We start from the raw sequence: 19,585 nt of genomic DNA, 5'->3' as shown, positions 1-19,585 counted from the left end.
AATCAGATGAGACTTGGCGCAATATTTTGTCTTTATTCTATAAAGTGAGGAGAGTGAGGTACAGGACTCCAAATGTATGTGATCTTTATAATGGTTAAACTCAGTTTAGTTGGCTAGCTCAAACCTGGAAAGTAGGTGCAGATGTGCTGACGTTAAAAATGGAAAATGTAACAGGTGAACATCCTCCGATATTGTCTGCCTGAGGAAAATCCCCAAGGCTGCCTATCTGTGCACATAAGCAGCCATGAGATTGTAGGGACCTTCGGTCAGGGCTTTGTGGTTTTTTGTCCACTGGCCATTGTAACCTTTTACCCCGATGGTGAATAAATCAAGGACGGTTGGTGCCACACTGCACCGCAGAGGTGACTTTTTTTTTTTTTTTAAAGTTTGGGTAGGGACAGAGAGGGGGCAGAGCATCCAAAGCAGGCTCCTCTGTGCTGACAGCACGGAGCCCAAGGTGGGGCTGGATCATGACCTGAGCCCAAATCAGATGCTTAACCGACTGAGCCACCCAGATGCCCCAAAATTGAGGACTTAAGACAAGTATTGTTATCACTTGTGGGCAGGTGATCTGCCCCAGGATGTCATCCCCAGCCTGTACGGACTCCGGCATAGCACGTCTGTTTCAGAATACCAACGATTCCACATGGTTTGGGGAACTGAATGGTTTCATCAACTGAAGGTTAACTTTTGTTTGCTTGGATAATAGACAAAGTAAAGGAGTGAAAAGAGAGTTCATAGTCTGAGGGGTGAACAGACTGAAAAGGATGGGGTTTCTCAATCTGGGAGACAGTTTTATATCAATCTGAGGGAAGTATCTGGAGTAATTTTAGTCAAACGCTGTGTGCTTACACTAGACTTCCAGAGGCCCAGTCACATGATGGATGGGTAAAGAGCGCTGACTCGAGAATTGGTGGCTTCTGAAGAGGCCGCAGTTGAAGGTTCTTTCACCAGGCAATTGTTTGGTAATCATTTTGATTAATGAGGTTGTGTGGCAGAAAAGCAAACAAAGCTGAGGTGGTTAAACTGAAGATCAGGTATATGTGGGAGCGAGAAACATTGGGGGGCTCCCGGCAGACCTGCCTTGACATTAGTTCGGTTGCTAATTTGGGGAAGCATTTGATTAATATTTGGGAAGTTATGGTCAGGAATTCCTCCATTTGTTACTTCCCCTCACCGGGAAGACCTTGTTGGAATGGTATCCCTGTATGTAGCTATCCAAGTGGTCGGAATTTTTGACAACAGTCCAGCGGAAAGCTGGTGCTATTAATAGGTATCAGTTGAGTATCCATTGCAGGGAGGAAGACGAGAGGCGACATTATGTATCAGTTAAAGGCTAGGCCCTGGAATGAAACTCCTGGGTTTGATTCCTCACTGCACCGTTCACAGGCTTTGTGATTTTGAGTCAGTCACTTAACCTTTCCGGACTTCAGTTTTCCCATCTATGAAATGGGAACAGTAAGTGCTCCCTCCTTGCTAGCTGCTCTTGTTAACACTACAGTTGTTACTGATTTTGTTAGCTGACCAGTGACTGCAGGAAGAGTGCAAGGTCTAAAGTACCCACACGCTGGCCCCTTTCTGGGTCCTTCTCACATCCAATATGAGTGAGATGAGTAAACCAAATTTCTCAGTGGCATGAGACATTTCTGCCTCTGACTTCAGTCTAACTCTCCGGCAGCAGCTTTCCGGTGAGCACTGGTGACATCAGTCCATTCTTTCTCGTGTATATTTTTTTCCTGGGTCACTACCTATGTAATCAAGGTTTTCTGGCTTATCACTGTGACTAGATAAACTTTTATTGGTTCTTTTCCATTACCATGGGCTGTTGGCCAAGAGATCTGATCTGTCACAAATGGAGGGATTTGCCTCAACATTCTTGAAATCTCCCTGACCAGGGCAATGTTTTAGTCTTAATTAAGACAATGCTACGGAGGGGCAGGGAGTCAGGAGTTACATCCCTGGATTGAGAAGAAAAGGACAAAAGAAAAGGCTGAGACCAAACATTTGCCGAGCAGTTCAGCTGGTTCAAAGTTGGCTTTGTTTAACGCCCAACTTCTCGGATTTTCCTCGGCTGAGTGGGCTTGGTGGAACGCTGGCTTGAGAGTGTTGCTTAGCAATGGTATTTTGTGGCACCCAATTCTCAAAGAGTCAAGCAACCCATCACCTGCCTCCCCTCCACCAATCCTCAGCTGCCGTCCCAAGCCTCCTATTAGACAATCAAATGTATGCTGGAGGGAGGGACCGGAGCGAGGGGGCGAAGTTTAATCATTGAACTAAGCAGCCTGGAGGTATTTAATCTGTAGCACCTAGTTCCTGGAGGCCTCCAGCCTGACCGGGAGTGGGCAGCACTCCAGAGACACGGGAGTAAACACTGCACAGAAATCTCTGCCCATCTCAGGAGAAACCAAACTTGGAAAAAATGTTTGCCGTACACTTGATGGCATTTTACTTCACCAAGCTGAAGGAGGATCAGATCAAGAAGGTAAGGACTCGCAAAGCTCAGAGATACCTGGCTCATTCTTGACTGAAAGAACTAATTGATACCGTGGCTGCATCCAAAGGGACTTAAGCAAGCTTATTAGAGAAGACCCAGGGAGCACAGGACCAGCAAAGAGCTCACGGAGTGGGGAGCGGAGCAAATCTCCCACAGGCTGGGCATTAGACATTGTCCTCAGTCTTGCATTTCACTCTGCACTTCCTGGCAGATATCACTGGGTGTGGATGAGGCAAAAGTCTTTAGAAAGGTGAAAGATAATCGTGTTTGATGTCAGGGATGTTTGAGGGGAAAGGCTACAAAGGAGGGGAGAGAAATTTTGAGAACCTTTCAAGTAATTCACATGATTCTTCATGTGCTTGAAAGAATAGAAGCATGGGAACCAACCAAGAGGGATGTGGGTTTTGATGTACAACAGTTGAAATATTTACTATTGCCATGGCTGTTGGCCAATGGTAGGCTGTGCATTATTCCGCCACTTTGCCCACGAAACCTCTCCACAAAATTGATTCCAAGGTAGGCTGCTTAAAAGTTGCCAAGGCTCACCATTCTCTGCTGGCAGCCTGGAAGGAGCCCAGCCTGCCACACCAGCCACTCCAGCTGGCGAGGCAGCGCCCTGGGCACTAGTGTCTCTCAATTTACAGATAACAGAAATCCTCTCAGGAGGCGGACTTAGCCAAAGCCACCCGAGTATTTAAGGTGGAGAGAGGATTAAACCCAAGTCTCTGACTCCCCTGGCATTCTTTCCATTGTGCTGTGATGCCTCCAGGCTTTTCAAACACAGAGAGGAAGCATGGTCCCTTACAGCCCTCATGTGCTTGGTGGGATAAACCTCCACTAAATTCTGTTCATTAGAGAATTGGGTTAGAAGTTATAGCAAATCTTAAAGTATTGTGAATCAATCTGATTTAAGCTGTCTTAATTTTCACGTATTGATTAGTTTCATGGAGTCCTCTACTGGCTTCTTGAGGAGGTAGAAAAGTCCTAAAGAGTACAACTTAAAGATTCACTTTCCATTATTACCTGCTTAGTAAAGAAGACACCTGCATGTATCTCTACAAAACCCAAGAGAGAAGTCTTTGGAACCTTTCCATTTGGTTCTGCGAATTAGTTTCATTTCCTTGGTTCCTTTTGTTACATCCTAGAATCAGGTGGGACCTGCTTGTCCACCAGCCCCAGGTTGCAGCCTCCACGGATTTGTTCGGGTCCTCTGCGAGGAGGGTGAGCCTTCCCATCTCCCTCCTCTCTCCCCTTCCAAGAAAGCTGAAGAGTGAGCTGAGGAGGGATAGTCAGGAGCACCTTGTGGCCACCTGAAGTAACAGGTGACTGGGATAGTACGGACATCTGGTTTATTGGTTGCTGGATGAGTCACAGGTTCTGAGAACACGGGCTCGTGCCCTCCTCCACGTGGTGTAAACACACCTGGTCAAAAGGCACAGGCCCTTTCTTTCTCTCCAGGGTCAGGTAGTCTATCCCCTCCTTAGTTTCTGTGCTTCCTGCCTCCAGAGTGTCAGGATCCTGGGCCATACTTGCCTGGGAGGGTTACCGTTTAGACCCTGGAACAATTTTTTTCAATCTCCCTATACCAATGTTAAAACAAAGACCAAACAAAATAAAACCAGAAGGGAGAGAGGGAGGGAGGGAAGGAAGGAAGGAGGGAAGGAAGGAAGGAAGGAAGGAAGGAAGGAAGGAAGGAAACACCACTGTGATAACTTCTTTTCCAATTCAATATATTGACGTTATTTGACCTACTGAGAACATTGGGCTGACTCTGGTCACTGACCTGCAGACTGTTCACTCATAAGAGAAGGGCTGGTTAGGTTTTCAGTATGTACTTTTTACGGTTCAGTAAGTCAACATTACGAAAAGGGGAAACGTTACCTTTATTCCCACCCCTCTCACAAACACTGTCAGATTTGCCCGGTGGAAGCCGTTATGGTGTGTTTTTACAGTTGTATTTCTAGCTCATCTACAATTCTGACTCTTGTGTCCTTCACTTATTGTTATATTGTAACCACTTGCGTCCATTTCTCCCATTTCTTCATTATTATCATTTTATTATCCTCTGATGTTCAATCATGTTGGATATACTGTAACTTAATCTTTTCCCTCTTGTTGGACATTTGGCTACTTAAAAACATGTTTTTTAACGTTTATTCATTTTTGGGAGACCGAGAGAGACAGCGTGCAAGCGGGGGTGGGGCAGAGAGAGAGGGAGACACAGAATCCGAAGCGGGCTCCAGGCTCTGAGCTGTCACCCCAGAGCCTGATGTGGGACTCAGACTCACCAACCGTAAGATCATGACCTGAACGGAAGTTGGATGCTTAACCAACTGAGCCACCCAGGTGCCCCTGACATTTGGCTACTTTTGAAAACATTTTTTAACAGTTAAGATATTGTTATGAAAAACACTGGAATGTGTTTACTGTTATCCATCTTTGTGATCATCATAAGGTTAGATTTTCAGAACCGAAATCACTGGGTCAAAGAGGTGAACCTTTTTATGACTCTTGATTCATATGGGACCTTTGGACTAAGTGATCTCTAAAGTCACTTCCGGCTCCCACATTCTGTCATTCAGCAAGTCTGAGCTTACATTTTTGAATTTGCTCTTCTATGTTAAATGTACCGTGTGTTGGCTCTTTTGTTTAGAAGATATCCTGTTTCACGGTCTCAGAGTCTTTCCAAATGTGTGCTTGGTTTTCTGCAACTCAAACACCCTCCCTTGGTGCCTGCAAAGGATGTGCCTGGTTACACAGGCCCCAAATCACCTGTTTGGATTTAAAATACAGCTTTCCCTCCCCAACATATGTTTCATTTTTCCCGTCTAGCTACTGCACTAGGTCCTGTGGGAGGTACAAAGAATAAACAAGAAATTGTTGCTAAGCTGACATTCTTTCTGTCACGACTTGAACTTAGTGAAACAGCAGGAGCGGAAACCCACAGTTCTGAAGGACTCTTAAACTGCAGCTGGCAAATGACCCCAATGGGGCCTCAAACCCATGTCTTGTACGTGAGGGATGACACTATGGGGACACGGGAGAAGTTCTGTTGGGCGCTGAGCAAAATGAGCTGTAGGTCCAAGGGCGCATCTCAGGGTCCTTGGGGTGGAAAGGGAGCAAGTTTAGTTCCCGTGTAGTACATCTCACCCTTCCCCAAGCCCCAATTACTTGGGTCACGTCCCTTCTGTCGGTTTTCTCCGTGTGTGTGGCTGTGCCAACCAATTAGTCATAAACAGACTCAGGGTGAACAGGAAGCCCTTAATGAAGCATGACCTGGTTCCATCCTATCTCCTCAAATACACTGAAAGCCCAATTGTCCTTTTTGCTAATGGCTCTCTGATGGTTTTCTGGCCTCTCCCTGGCCCCCAAGTCCCTGGAGCCATGCGCCATTTCACTGGCTTGGGTCTCCATATTGTCCCCAGCCTAAGCTGGGGCGCCGCCCAGTAGGCCTGCCTGGCTGATGACTAGGCACCTGTCCTGTGATAAAGGTCATGTGGCCCCTGCACTTTCCGTGTAATGTCTCTGTTGGGCTCCTCTGTCCTGCACAGAGCTGTGAAGCAAAACCAGGCAAAACCAGACTGGATTCTAGTCCCACGGCTGCCATTCACTTACAGCTCTCCCAGTGTTGCTTCATGACTCTGAGGCTTGGAGACCTCATTTCTCAACCAGAAGCAAGAATTCTGGCCTCACCTGGCTGCCTCAAAGCCATGTCAGGGAGATTGAATGAGGTTGCCTACATGAAAGCACTTTGTAGACTGCAACGAATGTTCTTAGCCTTTGAGAAAAGTGTGGGAGAGTGATTCCTCTAGGAATGTGCTGGGATCAAGTCTGCTTGTGACTTGGGTGGGTGGAGAGGCTGCTCAGTATGTGTACATAAAGCAGGAGGGGCAAATACAGGGCATCTGTGCCACTGTCCCTACTCGTGACCCCCTCAGTCATCTGTTCCAGTAAGCCCTGGGAATTCAGGCTGTCACTACCAAATGATGAGCATTACCATGAAGAGGAAACTGTTGTACTAAGCACAGCCAGAGTGAGTTTTATAGTGTCCCTCCATTAGGGCAGTGGTCCTTTGCCCACTCATTTGAAAATGAGTGTTTCCCACTCATTTTTAGGAGCTACTGGGGCTGGCTTTAAAAATTAAACTTCATCTTGGGGCGCCCGGGTGGCTCAGTCGGTTGAGTGTCCGACTTCGGCTCAGGTCATTATCTCACGGTTCATGGGTTGGAGCCCCGAGTCGGGCTCTGGGCTGACGGCTCGGAGCCTGGAGCCTGCTTCGGATTCTGTGTCTCCCTCTCTCTCTGCTCCTCCCCTGCTCATGCCCTGTCTCTCTCTGCCTCTCAAAAATAAAGAAACGTAATAAAAAACATTTAAAGAGAAATTAAACTTCATCTTAATTAGAACCTCAGTTAAAAGCAGAATGACAATTTAAAGGACTAGAATTTAGAGATTGCAATTGGAAACTAAATTTAGCTGAGCTTCCTAGCAGCCCATAAACAAAAGGAAACAAGTCTGGGTATATATTGTCATCATTGGAAGTGAAAACTTCTGTGCTTAGGAATTTACCTTTCAAACTATAGCTAGTCTTTTGTAGTGGAGAGGCAATGAGACAAGGGTGCAGGCCCTGGGCTAGGAATTAGAAACCCTGAATCCTTTGTAGCTTTTGCCCCTCTATTGTCCCATCAGAAAAATGGGAGAATCCTTTCTTCCTCAGAGCTCACCCTTCAGAGGAATAAATTCCTGCCTCCCAGCCTTCCAATCCATTCTGTTCTTCCAATTCCCCACTTTGTCTCCAAGATGTGAGGGGTCAGGCAAGGAACTTTTGGGAATCGACATCATGACTGTCGATGTCCCCAGAGTCAGAAATGCAGCTTCGTGATGGGAGTGGAGGACAAGCACCCCTAACAGGCAACCCTGGTCACCCTGGTGTCTGTTCCAGGTGGACAGATTCCTGTATCACATGCGGCTCTCCGATGAGACCCTTTTGGACATCATGGCTCGGTTCCAGGCTGAAATGCAGAAGGGCCTGGGGAAGGACACCAACCCCACAGCCTCCGTGAAGATGCTGCCCACCTTTGTCAGGGCCATTCCAGATGGCTCAGGTGAGTGGGGCTAGGGGCTGCCAGGGACTCTGATCTCCCTGCTTTCTCCCTGGCTGATGGGTACCTGTCCCCTGGCTTATCTCTCCAGCCCTCTGTGCACATTCCTCTCCAACTCTCTCTGCTTCAGTCTAGTCAATACCAAAAGTTTTGAACCAAAGTTCAAATGTACCCTGCTTTTTCTCCGCTCACCTTGGCCCCACACATTTTGTTTATTCACTTGCTGGGGTATCCAACATTCTTCCTCTCGTGAACATCAACCTGGCTCTTCAATCTCAGGGTAGCGGTCACTGCCTCCATCTAGGAAGCATTCCCATGCCGGGTCTCCCTACTGGGCCAGTGCTCCCTGAGGGCAGGGTCTGTTTCTTCTTCACCACAGTGTTCTGAGCACCTAGCGAAGTGCCTGATGCACACTAGGCCCTGAAATATTTGTTGAATGGATAATAAGTGGTGTTTCATGCCTAGGTATCTGGATTCTAGGCCCAAGGTGGTAAGTAATGGAAGATAAGGTGATGTAGTGGGAGGAAGAATAAATGACAGTTCAAGAAACCTGGGTTCTAGGCCCATTTCTTGGTGACCTTTGGCCAAACGTTTAGCCTTAGTTTCTTTATCTGTAAAATGAGAGAGTTGGCCTCTGTGTTTGTTTTCTGTTTTCTGCTATAATAAGTTACCACAAACGTAGCAGCTTAAAACCCACCCAAAATTTATTCTCTTACAGCTCTGAAGGTCAGAAGTCTGAACTGGGTCCCACTGGGCTATAATCAGGCTGTCAGCAGGGCCACGTTCCTTCTGGAAGCTCTGGGGTAGAATCTCTTTCCTTGCATTTTCCGCCTGCATTCCGTGGCTCATGCCCCTTTTTATCTCCAAACCAGCTGCGGAGCATCTTTAAATCTCTCTCTGACTCTGATCCTTCTGCTTCTCTCTTCCACATTTAAAGACCTTGTGATTACACATTAGGCACACTCAGATAATCCAGGATAATCTTCCAAAATCAAGGCCAACCCATGAACAGTTTTAATCCCATCTGTAACCTTAATTTTCCCTTGCCATGTAACTAACATATATACAGGTCTGGGGATTAGGTTGTGGACATCTTTTTTTTTTTTTTTTTTTTTAATTTTGAGAGAGAGAGAGAGAGAAAATGAGCATGAGCATGAGCCTGAGGCAGGGCTTCATACCACAACCCTGGGATCATGACCTGAGCCGAAATCAAATGTCAGATGCTCAACCGACTGAGCCACCCAGGCATCCCAGGATGTGGACATCCTTGGGGAACTATTGCTTTGCTGACCATAGCCTAGAGGTCTCTAGAGGGAATCCACAAGTTTCCATCCACCTCCTCCATTCTCAGCCTCTGGGCAAAGCCACAGGAGGGACAGGAACTGGTGTCTACCAGGCACCGTCTGTGGTCAGGGGTGTTACTGTCCCTTAAGAACCCTGAGTTGTAACTGTTTTGCCCAGGTCAGATGAGAACACTGAGGACCAATGAGCTCCCCCAGTGGCAGTGTCCCAGTGCTCCCACCAAGCTCCAGCGAGGGCTTTGGGGCCCTTGAAGGAGCAGGGACTGAAGTTTAGGAAACTCCCAGGGGCTTTGATTGGATTAGCCGGGTTCTGGGCCCCTGTGGGCCAATGACTGGGTCAGGGTAGTTTCTGCCATTCGAGAGTTCTCCGGGAACTGTGATGTGAAAGTCCTATTCCCTCAGTGGTGGCTGGGTGACATGGTGGACAATTACTCACCCTGGAGGGACATAAGCTTTGGAGAGAGACAGTCCTGTTTAAAAAACTCTGCTGAGTTCCAGATGCTGTTCTATGAAAGTGCCTAGGGGACTGTGGTCCTCGAAGGGTCATCCAGGGCCATTCAGAGTAAGCATCTGAGTCATGGGTGTGTCTATGGCGGGAGGCACCAGGGTGAAGTCCTCCCAGCTTCCTGTGCTTTGGTTCTTCCTGCTGAGGTGTGTCCCCAGAAGCGAGGGAAAGTGACTTTGATGGTCTGGAGGCTGTGGGGATAGATGCGTCTTCCTGGCTCTGGCTATTTCAGGAAGGTTTGGAAGTGAAACTGACAAGTCTTAGAAACCCTCAGGCCCGGAGGTACCTCTCCTCAGAGCCTCTCATCATATAATAATTCTCACCGGTGATCCTGTTGCAGTGAGGTCTTGGGACCCAGAGTCCCTGGGGCAAAGTGGCCTTGGTAAGTCCCAGGACCACTGCACTCCTGTCTGCATCAGTAAAAGATCAGGGTTGTTAGGATCTGATGAAGTCATGTGGAGGGAGTGCTTTAAAATCTCCCAAATATTGCCCCAAGTCTTGTGTGGCTCCTGTGAGCTGGTGGTGTAATTTCATGGTTACTAACAAAAGCAAACAAATAAAATGCTGTTAATCCACTGGGACCTCCATTTCTTTTTTTTTTTTTTTAATTTTTTTTTTCCAACGTTTTTTATTTATTTTTGGGACAGAGAGAGACAGAGCATGAACGGGGGAGGGGCAGAGAGAGAGGGAGACACAGAATCGGAAACAGGCTCCAGGCTCCGAGCCATCAGCCCAGCGCCTGACGCGGGGCTCAGAGCCTGACGCGGGGCTCGAACTCACGGACCGTGAGATCATGACCTGGCTGAAGTCGGACGCTTAACCGACTGCGCCACCCAGGCGCCCCAGGGACCTCCATTTCAAAAATGTGTGCAGGTGCCAGAGAAATCCTGAGTTCACCTACTGTCTGTAATTCCCTTCCTTTTATCCAAACCTACCTGAGAGGGGGTAACTTGTTAGAGCTTAGCTCCCTCCCAGCCTTTCAGTGAGGGAGCTGCAACTGACTGTTCTTACAAAGTGCCTTAAAAGCGTTAGCCTTTGTGCCTTATCCTCTACCAGTCACGAGGGAAGGGGGACGGGAAGTGCCCGTCACATGATTGTGACGGTGATTGTGATGCTGTAGGCCCGACTCCAGATACTGCTACTGAGGGGGGAGCCTTGAAGGGGAGCCCAGGGGGCCTGACGTTGTCAGCTGATATGCCCAGGGGGCTGCCCTAGAACAGGGGTCCCTTGCTCACCTGAGTATAAGACTCAGCTGCGGGGCGCTTGGGTGGCTCAGTCATTAAGCATTTGACTTCAGCTCAGGTCATGATCTCACAGTTCGTGAGCTCGAGTCCCACTCTGGGTGAGCATGAGCCCTGGGTGAGCCCCACTTTCTCTCTCTCTCTCTCTCTGCCCCTCTTTCACTTGTGCCCTCTCTCTCTCTCTCAAAACAAAAAACAAAAAGACTCCCCCGAAGCAGTTCCTAAATGTGGTGTGGTTTCTCAGGTCTCTTCCCCTGGAGATTCTGCGTCTCCGGGAATCTACACATTCAGTCATCGTGCATCTGTGGGAACAGGAAGGAACAGAGGCATAAACCCTGGGAGTGGCTTAGGAGAAGGAAACCCTGGAGCCTTGGAAAGGTCACAGAATCCGCCTACAGAGGCGGATTGTCAAGGCAACCTCACTCTCTTGGGAGATCGTTATCTTTTTATTTTTTTAAAATTTTTATTGAGATATAATTGGCACCACATTGTATTAGTTTCAGGTGTACAACATGATTTGATGTTTGTATATACGGCAAAATGACCACCACAGTGAGTCTAACATTTGGCAACACATGTAGTGACAAATTTCTTTTTTTCTTCTGATGATGACTTTTAAGATCTACCCTCTTAGCCGTTTTCAAATACGCAACACAGTACTATTAACTATAGTCACCATGTTGTACATTACGTCCCCACGATTGGACAGTCATGATAATCTTCATAATTGCTGTCGAGATCCTGACGGCCCCACTGCCGCTATTGTCTCTTCTTCTAGGTAGGTCCTCCCTCCCTCAGGTTCCAACGAGTCCTTTCTCTGGGGTCAAAGTCACAGAAGGGACCACGCCAGGTGGTTTCCTTGAAATTGCATCTTGAGTCACTGGTGGAGCCAGGCGATCGCACACGGATAAGAGCACCGGTGTCCAGAGGAAGGGATGAATCCATGCTACCCTACACTGGGTTTTGCATATCACCTCCAACCTGAACCGCAGCACAGGAAGCTCCTCTGTTATGAAAATCCTCCAGTCTATTCTGACTGGTGCTGGAGGCATTTTCCCCAAGTCTCCATCAGAGCTCGGCACTCCCATGCTTCAAATCTTTCTGTGGCTCCCCCTCACCTTCTGGATAAAGCTCAAGCTCTTTGGGGTGGGGCAGTTTTTCCAGCTCTTTCCTAGTTTATCCCGAGACTACCTGCGAGCCTCATTTCTGTCACACCTCCCTCTTTCCTCAGAAGCAGACCCTCCCTTCCCTATGTGAGCTCATTCCTTGGCTCCAGGTTTCCTCCCTGAGACCTCCTCTGGCCGGCTGCCCGCCTCCCTCCCTCGCGTTCTTCAGTACTCGGCTCTTTCCGCCTCCTCTGTGGCGTTCACTCCTGCCCTCCCTGTGCCTTCCTAGCACGTGGCGTGTTATCTGGCACAGAGTCAGTGCTCAGTAAATGTTCATACAAGGATTGTGTGATCTTCCCTATTTCCTACTTCAGATAACATCTGTGAAAGCATCTCTTGTTTGGTACGTGATGAAGGCTAATAAAAATCGCACAGTATCAGGTCCCTGGATTCCCTTCATGAATAATAAATGACTCCAACAGGCTTCTTTGGGGGCTGATCTAGGGAGATAAGAATCTTTCTGTCCAAATAATCTCCACAAAAATAAAAGATCCAGCTGGCTGGGTCTATAAATGACTAAGCCCGTGCAACTCTAACTGTGGTCCAGAGACCTGCAGCAGAGACCTGGGAACTTGTTTAGAAATATAAAGTCTCGGGGCGCCTGGGTGGCTCAGTCGGTTAAGCGTCTGGCTTCGGCTCAGGTCATGATCTCACGTCTGTGAGTTCAAGCCCCACGTCGTGCTCTGTGCTGACAGCTCGGAGCCTGGAGCCTGCTTCTGATTCTGTGTCTCCCTTTCTCTTTGACCCTCCCCCACTCACACTCTTTCTCTCTGTCTCTGTCTCTCTCAAAAATAAACATTAAAAAAAAAAAAAGAAAAATATAAAATCTCAGGGGTGCCTGGCTGGCTCAATTGAAAGAGCATGCGACTCTTGATTTCAGGGTCACGAGTTCAAGCCCCATGTTGGATGTAGTGATTACATCCATATGTACATACATACGTATATATACATACATTTTTTTAAAACCCACAAAATCTCTGAGCCCACCTAAATTGAATCATGTAATCTGCATGTTAAAATTCTTGGGAGATTCACATGCACATTGAAGTCTGCAGAGCACTGCTCAGGAGGGCCTGTCTCTAGATCTTTAATGCCAGGAACGGAGAACCCAGGCAAGCCAGGTCAAGAAAGGAGGTCTGTTGTACAAAGACACAGAAAGCAAAAAGGAAGACACACAGGATCTCGTGAATCTGAGGGCACGAACCGTGGTACACTTAAGCTGCAAGGGAACTAGGAGTCAGAATTTCCCTCCGTGGTTTCGGCCTACATATATAGGGCCACCTTGGCTCCTCAGCTGACCTCTGGTTTGGGGCACCTTCCACTTTGGTTTTTACCACCAACTAGCAATTTCTCACTGTGTTTTATTTCACATTTCACAAGAAGTAAATCTGAATGGCCAGCTGGTCCCTGTATCCATGCAGCTGTGTCTAGGGTCACACAGTACAAAATAAGGCCACTTGGGTGACCAGATTTGCGGTCATGGAGTTTCACTTACATGTGTCTTGGGTGTATGTATATCATGAAGCATGCCTAACCTGTAGCCACTTGTCAGGCACAGATAATTCTATACAAAGGCTTGTTGGTTCAAGAGTTTGTACACCTGCCTTCCTATCCCGCATCTGTGGCTGATGCAGACACTGGCAAGAGTCCTAGCAGAAATTCTGGCTGGATCCCGAGTTGAAGTCACCAAAGTGAACTGCCTCAACCTTTTTATTATTATTATTAATTATTATTATTATTTATTTATTTATTTATTTATTTATTTATTATTCCCACCTTTTTATTAACAGCATCTGCCTTGTACTGGGCTGGGTCTGGCCCCAAATATGAATATCCTTGGCCCCTTAAGGGCTATCATTTGGTCCCTGTCTTTTTTCCCTTCTGGAGTCTTTTCCCTCTGCCCATGAGACTGAGCCTTGTATGGGGCCGGTTTCTCTTCCCTGCATACCTCTCTGCCTTTTCCTTCTGCCTTACCAGCACTTTGCCCACTCTTGGAGTATCTGCTCTCAGCCTGGTTGTGGCATGCTAGAATAGACTCCATCCTCAAGGCCCATTTCTTCTTTCTTTCTTTTCTTTCTTGTCTTTCCTTGTCTTTTCTTTTCTTATCTTTTCTTCCTCCCTCCCTCCCTCCCTCCCTTCCTTCCTCCTTTCCTTTCCTTTCCTTTCCTTTCCTTTCCTTTCCTTTCCTTTCCTTTCTTTCCTCCCTTCCCTTCCCTTCCCTTCCCTTCCCTTCCCTTCCCTTCCCTTTTCTTTTCTTTTCTTTTCTTTTCTTTTCTTTTCTTTTCTTTTCTTTCTTCCCTCAAGTTGGGGAGAGAGAAAAAGTCTTAAGCAGGCTCCATGCTCAGCACAGAGCCTGACGCAGGGCTTGATCCCACGACCCTGGGATCATGATGTGAACTAAGATCAAGAGTCAAATGCTCAACCAACAGCCATGCAGGTGCCCCAAGGCCCATTTCTAATACCACCTGCCTCAAGTGGCTTTGCGTTTGCCTCCACGTTTATGCCCTACAGCGTGGCCCAGTGGGCGGGGCCTAGGCTGCAGAGTCTGGCAGGTTTGGGCCACACCCCAGCTCTGCCCCTTACTGGGAGGGCTCAGCTCATGGTTGTACTTCTAGAGTCTCAGCAAGTGGGTATGATGATACCTAGTTCATGGGGTGGTTGTGAGATTTAGTGACATTTATTACATGTCCAACTTCTAAAGCAGAGTTTGCCGTATAACAGACCTTCAATAAGTGATAACTTTGTTTTTTAATAGAAAAAGGGGAGTTTCTTTCCCTGGATCTTGGAGGGTCCAAGTTTCGAGTCTTGAAGGTGCAGGTCTCTGAAGAGGGGAAAAGAAACGTCCAGATGGAGAGTCAGTTCTACCCAACACCCAATGAAATTATCCGAGGAAACGGCTCAGAGGTATTGGGGCAAGGGCTCTGTGAGGTGGGGGTGGGGGGTGGGGGGTGGGGTGGGGAGGCCTTGGCATCAAGTTTATAAGTGACCATGCCTTAGCCCAGTGTTCTGTGCTTTCTCTTCTCTGTAGCTGTTTGAATACGTAGCTGACTGTCTGGCAGACTTCATGAAGACCAAAGGGTTGAAGCATAAGAAATTGCCCCTTGGCCTAACCTTTTCTTTTCCCTGCAGACAGACTAAACTGGAAGAGGTAAGGTTCGTGCCGGGGAGGGAAGAAGCTGTGTGGGATTTGGGGTTCGGGGCTGGAGAATGTGGGCAGGTTCAGGAGTCAGGCTGGGAACAGGAGAGGTCAGCAAGAGTTTTCTTGTTTTTTTTTCTTTTTCTTTTTCTTTTCCTTGTTTTGCACAATGAGGTGGAATTGTGAGGCAAAGAATTTGCAAATGTGGCTGCCTTGATTTTGCACTTGACACGGGCACAGCACACGACAACAGAATAGTTTTTACCCTTTAGGTCTCAGACTTGGTTGCGTGGGAATCCCCTAGAGGGCTTGTTAGACACACATTGCCGAGCCCCACCTGAGAGTGTTTTAATTTGTGGGGACTTAGGTTTGGATTTCTTACAGCCTCCGGGGTGGGGGCCACACTTAGCACGGCTGACATAGCTGACTGGAATAGAGCAGGAAGGCTCACGGAGTCTCACCTCTCCAGTGAGCCCTTAGGAGGAGAATGTAGGTGGGGTCATTGGAGCGACAGTGTTGTCACTACCCAGCTGGGGTCTCAACTCTGTGTGACTCGGATGTTCAATTGATAAACAGGGAGAAGTCAAACCCCATCTATGTAAATCTGCAAAAGTAAACAGGGACCATATAAAAGGACAATGAGCTTTCTGGGGCCAGGGGGTCACAGTCAAGAGTCAGGTCTCCCCAGGCCACACCAGTCTGGGGTGGTGGCCCATGATCTCCTCCTGCATGTACTGGTCAGGACACCCAGCTGACAATTCATGGAGCACCTTGATATCACGGACGGCCTTGGGATGTGTTTGCTATTGCTGGCATGAGCCACTTTTCAGTGTGGAATAGCGGAAAAGGAACGGGTTTTCATGTCCCACAGACTTGTCTTTGAATCATGGCTCAAAAGAAGCTGTGTCCCCCGGTCAAGTTACTTAACTTCTAGAGCCCTTTGTTTTCCCGTATGTAAAATGGGGATAATAATAGCTACTTGCCAGGCTGAGGGGAAGCCTAGACAAAACCTCTGCGACGTGCCCAACACTGTGCCTGGTGCATCAGTGATAGCTGCACGGTCACCACAATGATTGTCCCCATGCAACTTGTCTCTTGGTGCTTCAGTACCTTGTCCCCCGGTTCAATAGATGTTTCTAGAGGGCAGGTGCTATTTTATATTATTCTTTTTATATTATTCTTTTTCTCCACCCCCACAATCTGTAGCACAGTGTCTTGTATTTAATAGCCGATTGTTAACTATCTGACAATTGAGAGGTTTCAATCAATCATTTACTTGATTCCACTGAATGGGAACTTGCCATGATCAATCTATGCAGGGGATGGGCTGAGGTTCACATTTTTATTATTTTATAAAAACAGGGATTAGGGGCACCTGGGTGGCTCAGTCAGCTAAGCATCCGACTCTGGATTTTGGCCCAGGTCATGATCTCACCATATGTGAGTTTGAGCCCCACATTGGGCTCTCCTCTGACAGTGCAGAGCATCCTTGGGATTCTCTCTCTTCCTCTCTCTCTGCCCCTTCCCCATTCACACATACACACATGCACTCTCTCAAAATAAATAAATAAACTTAAAAAAAAAGGATTAGAAAAAAGGCTTCAGGGGTGCTGGGTAGCTTAGTCAATTTATCTGACTTTTGATTTTGGTTCAGGTCATGATCCCAGGATCATGGGATCAAGCCCTGCATTGGGCTCCATGTGGAGCATAGAGCCTGTTTGGGATTTTGTCTCTCTCCCTTGCCCCTCTCCCCCACTTGTGTGCGCTCTCTCTCTCTTAAAAAAATTAAAATTAAAAAAATTAGGGGTGCCTGGGTGGCTCAGTCGGTTAAGCGCCTGACTTTGGCTCAGGTCATGATCTCGTGGTTCATGAGTTCAAGCCTGGTGTTGGGCTCTGTGCTGACAGCTCAGAGCCTGGAACCTGCTTTGGATTCTGTGTCTCCCTCTCTCTCTCTGCTCTTCCCCCACTTGCACTCTGTCTCTCTCTCAAAAATAAATAAACATTAAAAAGTTTTTTAAATCAAAAATTAAGATGGTTTCAGAGAATGTTAGAAGAGGCCAGTTGGAGTCTGGCTGTGAGGTATCATCATCTTTGCTGGCTGGAGGAGTAGAGGTCCCAGAGTCTGTAGAGGAAGGGGGAGGAGGAGTCGTTGGAAATTAGGCCTCCAGATTTGAGATCAGATTCACCAAATAGTTAAGCACCTTTTATTTGAGCTCAGAAAGGGAGACCCCAGGAAGAAGGAAGAGACTTCTTGAGCTCTGTTGGAGTTCATTTGAGTTTGAAAACCAAACTTGTATATTTTCTTGATAACTGGTGGTGAATGTATAGTTTGTTTATCTGGGATTTTGGCATTTATCTAAGTCAAATCCCTGCCTGCATCTTTATGTAGTAGTAATAATAATAATAATAATAATAATAATAATATTAATGGCACTGTACCTCAGATTTCGGCAGCGTATCTTATACTGTGCTGAACTCTTTATGTGTATTATCTCATTAAATTCCCCAAGCAATCATATGAAGTAGATATGATCATTTCATATGTGAGAAAAGCTGCTGCTCAGAGATGTTAAGAGACTTGCCCAAGGCCACACAGGCCAAGCTCACAAGCCCCCACCCACTCTTTTCAGAGACATAGCTCTAGAACTTTGTTTAAAATGGCAGCAGGTGCCTGGAAGCATTTTGACCCATTTTGTGTCATTTCCCCAGTAAGGATTTTCAGGTAACACTTAAACTTGGGAAGAGTGCTTGATTATATTGAGGAAGGGAAAACTGGTTTTTCTCATCAAAGTCTAATTGAATACTTGTATTTTATAAAGTTCCCCGCCCCCCCAACTGCCTTTCAGTGAAGCCTAAAGAAAAGTAGAAAAACTTGAGGCACAGGAAATGCACTGGTAATAACTCAGTGTGGGCACAGCTATTTAATCATGGTTCTGCTGCGGACATAGGTTTTGTGGCACTAAAATAAGGGCTCTTGGAGAAGGTGGGGTCTGGCAAACTGAGTGCAGAAGGAGGCGGGAAGGGAAAGCCTTCCTGAGAATGGGGTGGCCAGGGAGGCTTCTTTGTGCAACTAAAAAATGATTAAAGAAAATAAGAGCCTGGGAATTAAGAGGGGCGGTCACTTTGCTGTGGTTGTTTTATTTTGTTGTTTTTTAAGTGAGGGAACAGAAAAGTCTTAGCTAGAGAGAAATTTCTTTGTTTGTGTATGTGTTTCTAATGATAAAATGGTAATACTTTTCAATGTAGAAGAGAGAGAGATGAGGGTAGGAATTGAAAAGTTTAAAGAAGAAAACAGAAATCACCTCCAATCCCAACTCTCAGAGATACCCCCGCTCCTTGAATGGTTGGTTTCCCTTCCAGCCATGTCTATTTTCAACACTGATGTTATTGCCATATGCATAGTTTTAGAAAATATAATTGTATGTACCTTTTTTCCACTTAACTATATATCACAAGCATTTATTCCCCACACCTTCATACGCCCTGCCCTCAATAAGTTTCACATGTCTCCAGTACACTTTTTGGGGGGATGCCACCCTACATTCTTTTATTCTATCCCATGAAGCAAGGCTGTTTCCGTAACCAGTGACGGCAGAAGTTAGGGAGAGATGCCACTAGGTGGCGCTGTGGTGCAGGGGAAAAGACCCGGTGGCCGCTCAGGATTCTGACAACCGCATTCCAGTTGGACCCTTCACTCACTGTGCTATCTCTAGAGCAGTTTCCTTCCTCTCTAAAAAATGCCAGCTTCTTTATCCATAAACTGAAGGGATTGGGAGGGTGTGGTCGGGGAGTTTATGAATTTTGGCTCAGCTGCTTTTGACTGCGGGCAAATCACTTGTCTCCAAAATTCTAAGTCTAAAACATTCCGATTATTTGCTATTTCACAAAACTCTTGGGAAACAACAATTTTGTAAAAAAGGTTCTATCTTGGGGGCACCTGAGTGTCTCAGTCAGTTGAGCATCCGACTTCGGCTCAGGTCATGATCTCACAGTTCAGTTTGTGAGTTTGAGCCCCACATCTGGCTCACTGCTTGTCAGGGAGGAGTCCGCTGGAGATCCTCTGTTCCCATCTTTCTGCTCCTCTCCCGCTCAAGCTCTCTCTCAAAAATAAATAAACACTAAAAATATCTATCTATCTATTTTAATTTTTAAGTAATCTCTACACCCAACATGGGACTTGAACTCATGACCCTGACTGAGATCAAGAGTTGCACGCTCTACCAGCTGAGCCAGTGAGGTGCTCTGGGAAACACCAATTTTAAGCAACTAATTGATCATGCAAATAGAGAACCATTTTTCTAAGTTGAAATTAAGTTCCCAAAGGAGTCCTGCCAGGTAACACCATGCCGGTTCTGTTTCATGGACCTGGCAGACCACATATTCTGCACACACAATGTTTATCTACCATATGCCAGGCCTTTCCGTCAGAGCATTCCTGGGGCCGAGGCAGGATATGACGTTTCTCCACTTCACAGACGAGTAAACTGAGGCTCGGAGGGGTTAAATGACTTGTCTAATATCTTGTGAGTCCAAGTGTTCTGACTCCTGAGCAGTTGTTCTTTCTGGCCCCGTGTGTGCTATTTCAAACTGCTCACATGAAATAAAGATGTTTAGATTATTCGGAAAACCCTCCGAAGGAATGC

The 19,585-nt window shown here is 46.9% G+C and overlaps 1 protein-coding gene across 1 annotated transcript in view; it reads left to right on the top strand.

Moving 5' to 3' along the window:
• Positions 1-2,273: 2,273 nt before the first annotated feature.
• The window catches only part of HKDC1 (hexokinase domain containing 1), a 49,452-nt gene continuing 32,140 nt past the window's right edge, over positions 2,274-19,585 (top strand). The window contains exons 1-4 of the mRNA XM_060642555.3: positions 2,274-2,482; positions 7,434-7,596; positions 14,562-14,710; positions 14,835-14,954. Coding sequence (XP_060498538.1) covers positions 2,420-2,482; positions 7,434-7,596; positions 14,562-14,710; positions 14,835-14,954 — 495 coding nt within the window. The 5' untranslated portion in view covers positions 2,274-2,419. The remainder of the gene's footprint in view (positions 2,483-7,433; positions 7,597-14,561; positions 14,711-14,834; positions 14,955-19,585) is intronic.

Source organism: Panthera onca, chromosome D2 (genome assembly GCF_046562875.1).
Source record: "Panthera onca isolate mPanOnc1 chromosome D2, mPanOnc1 haplotype 2, whole genome shotgun sequence".
Lineage (NCBI taxonomy): Eukaryota > Metazoa > Chordata > Mammalia > Carnivora > Felidae > Panthera > Panthera onca.
The sequence above is the reverse complement of the archived record's forward strand: the minus strand, read 5'-3'. Positions and strand labels throughout refer to the sequence as shown.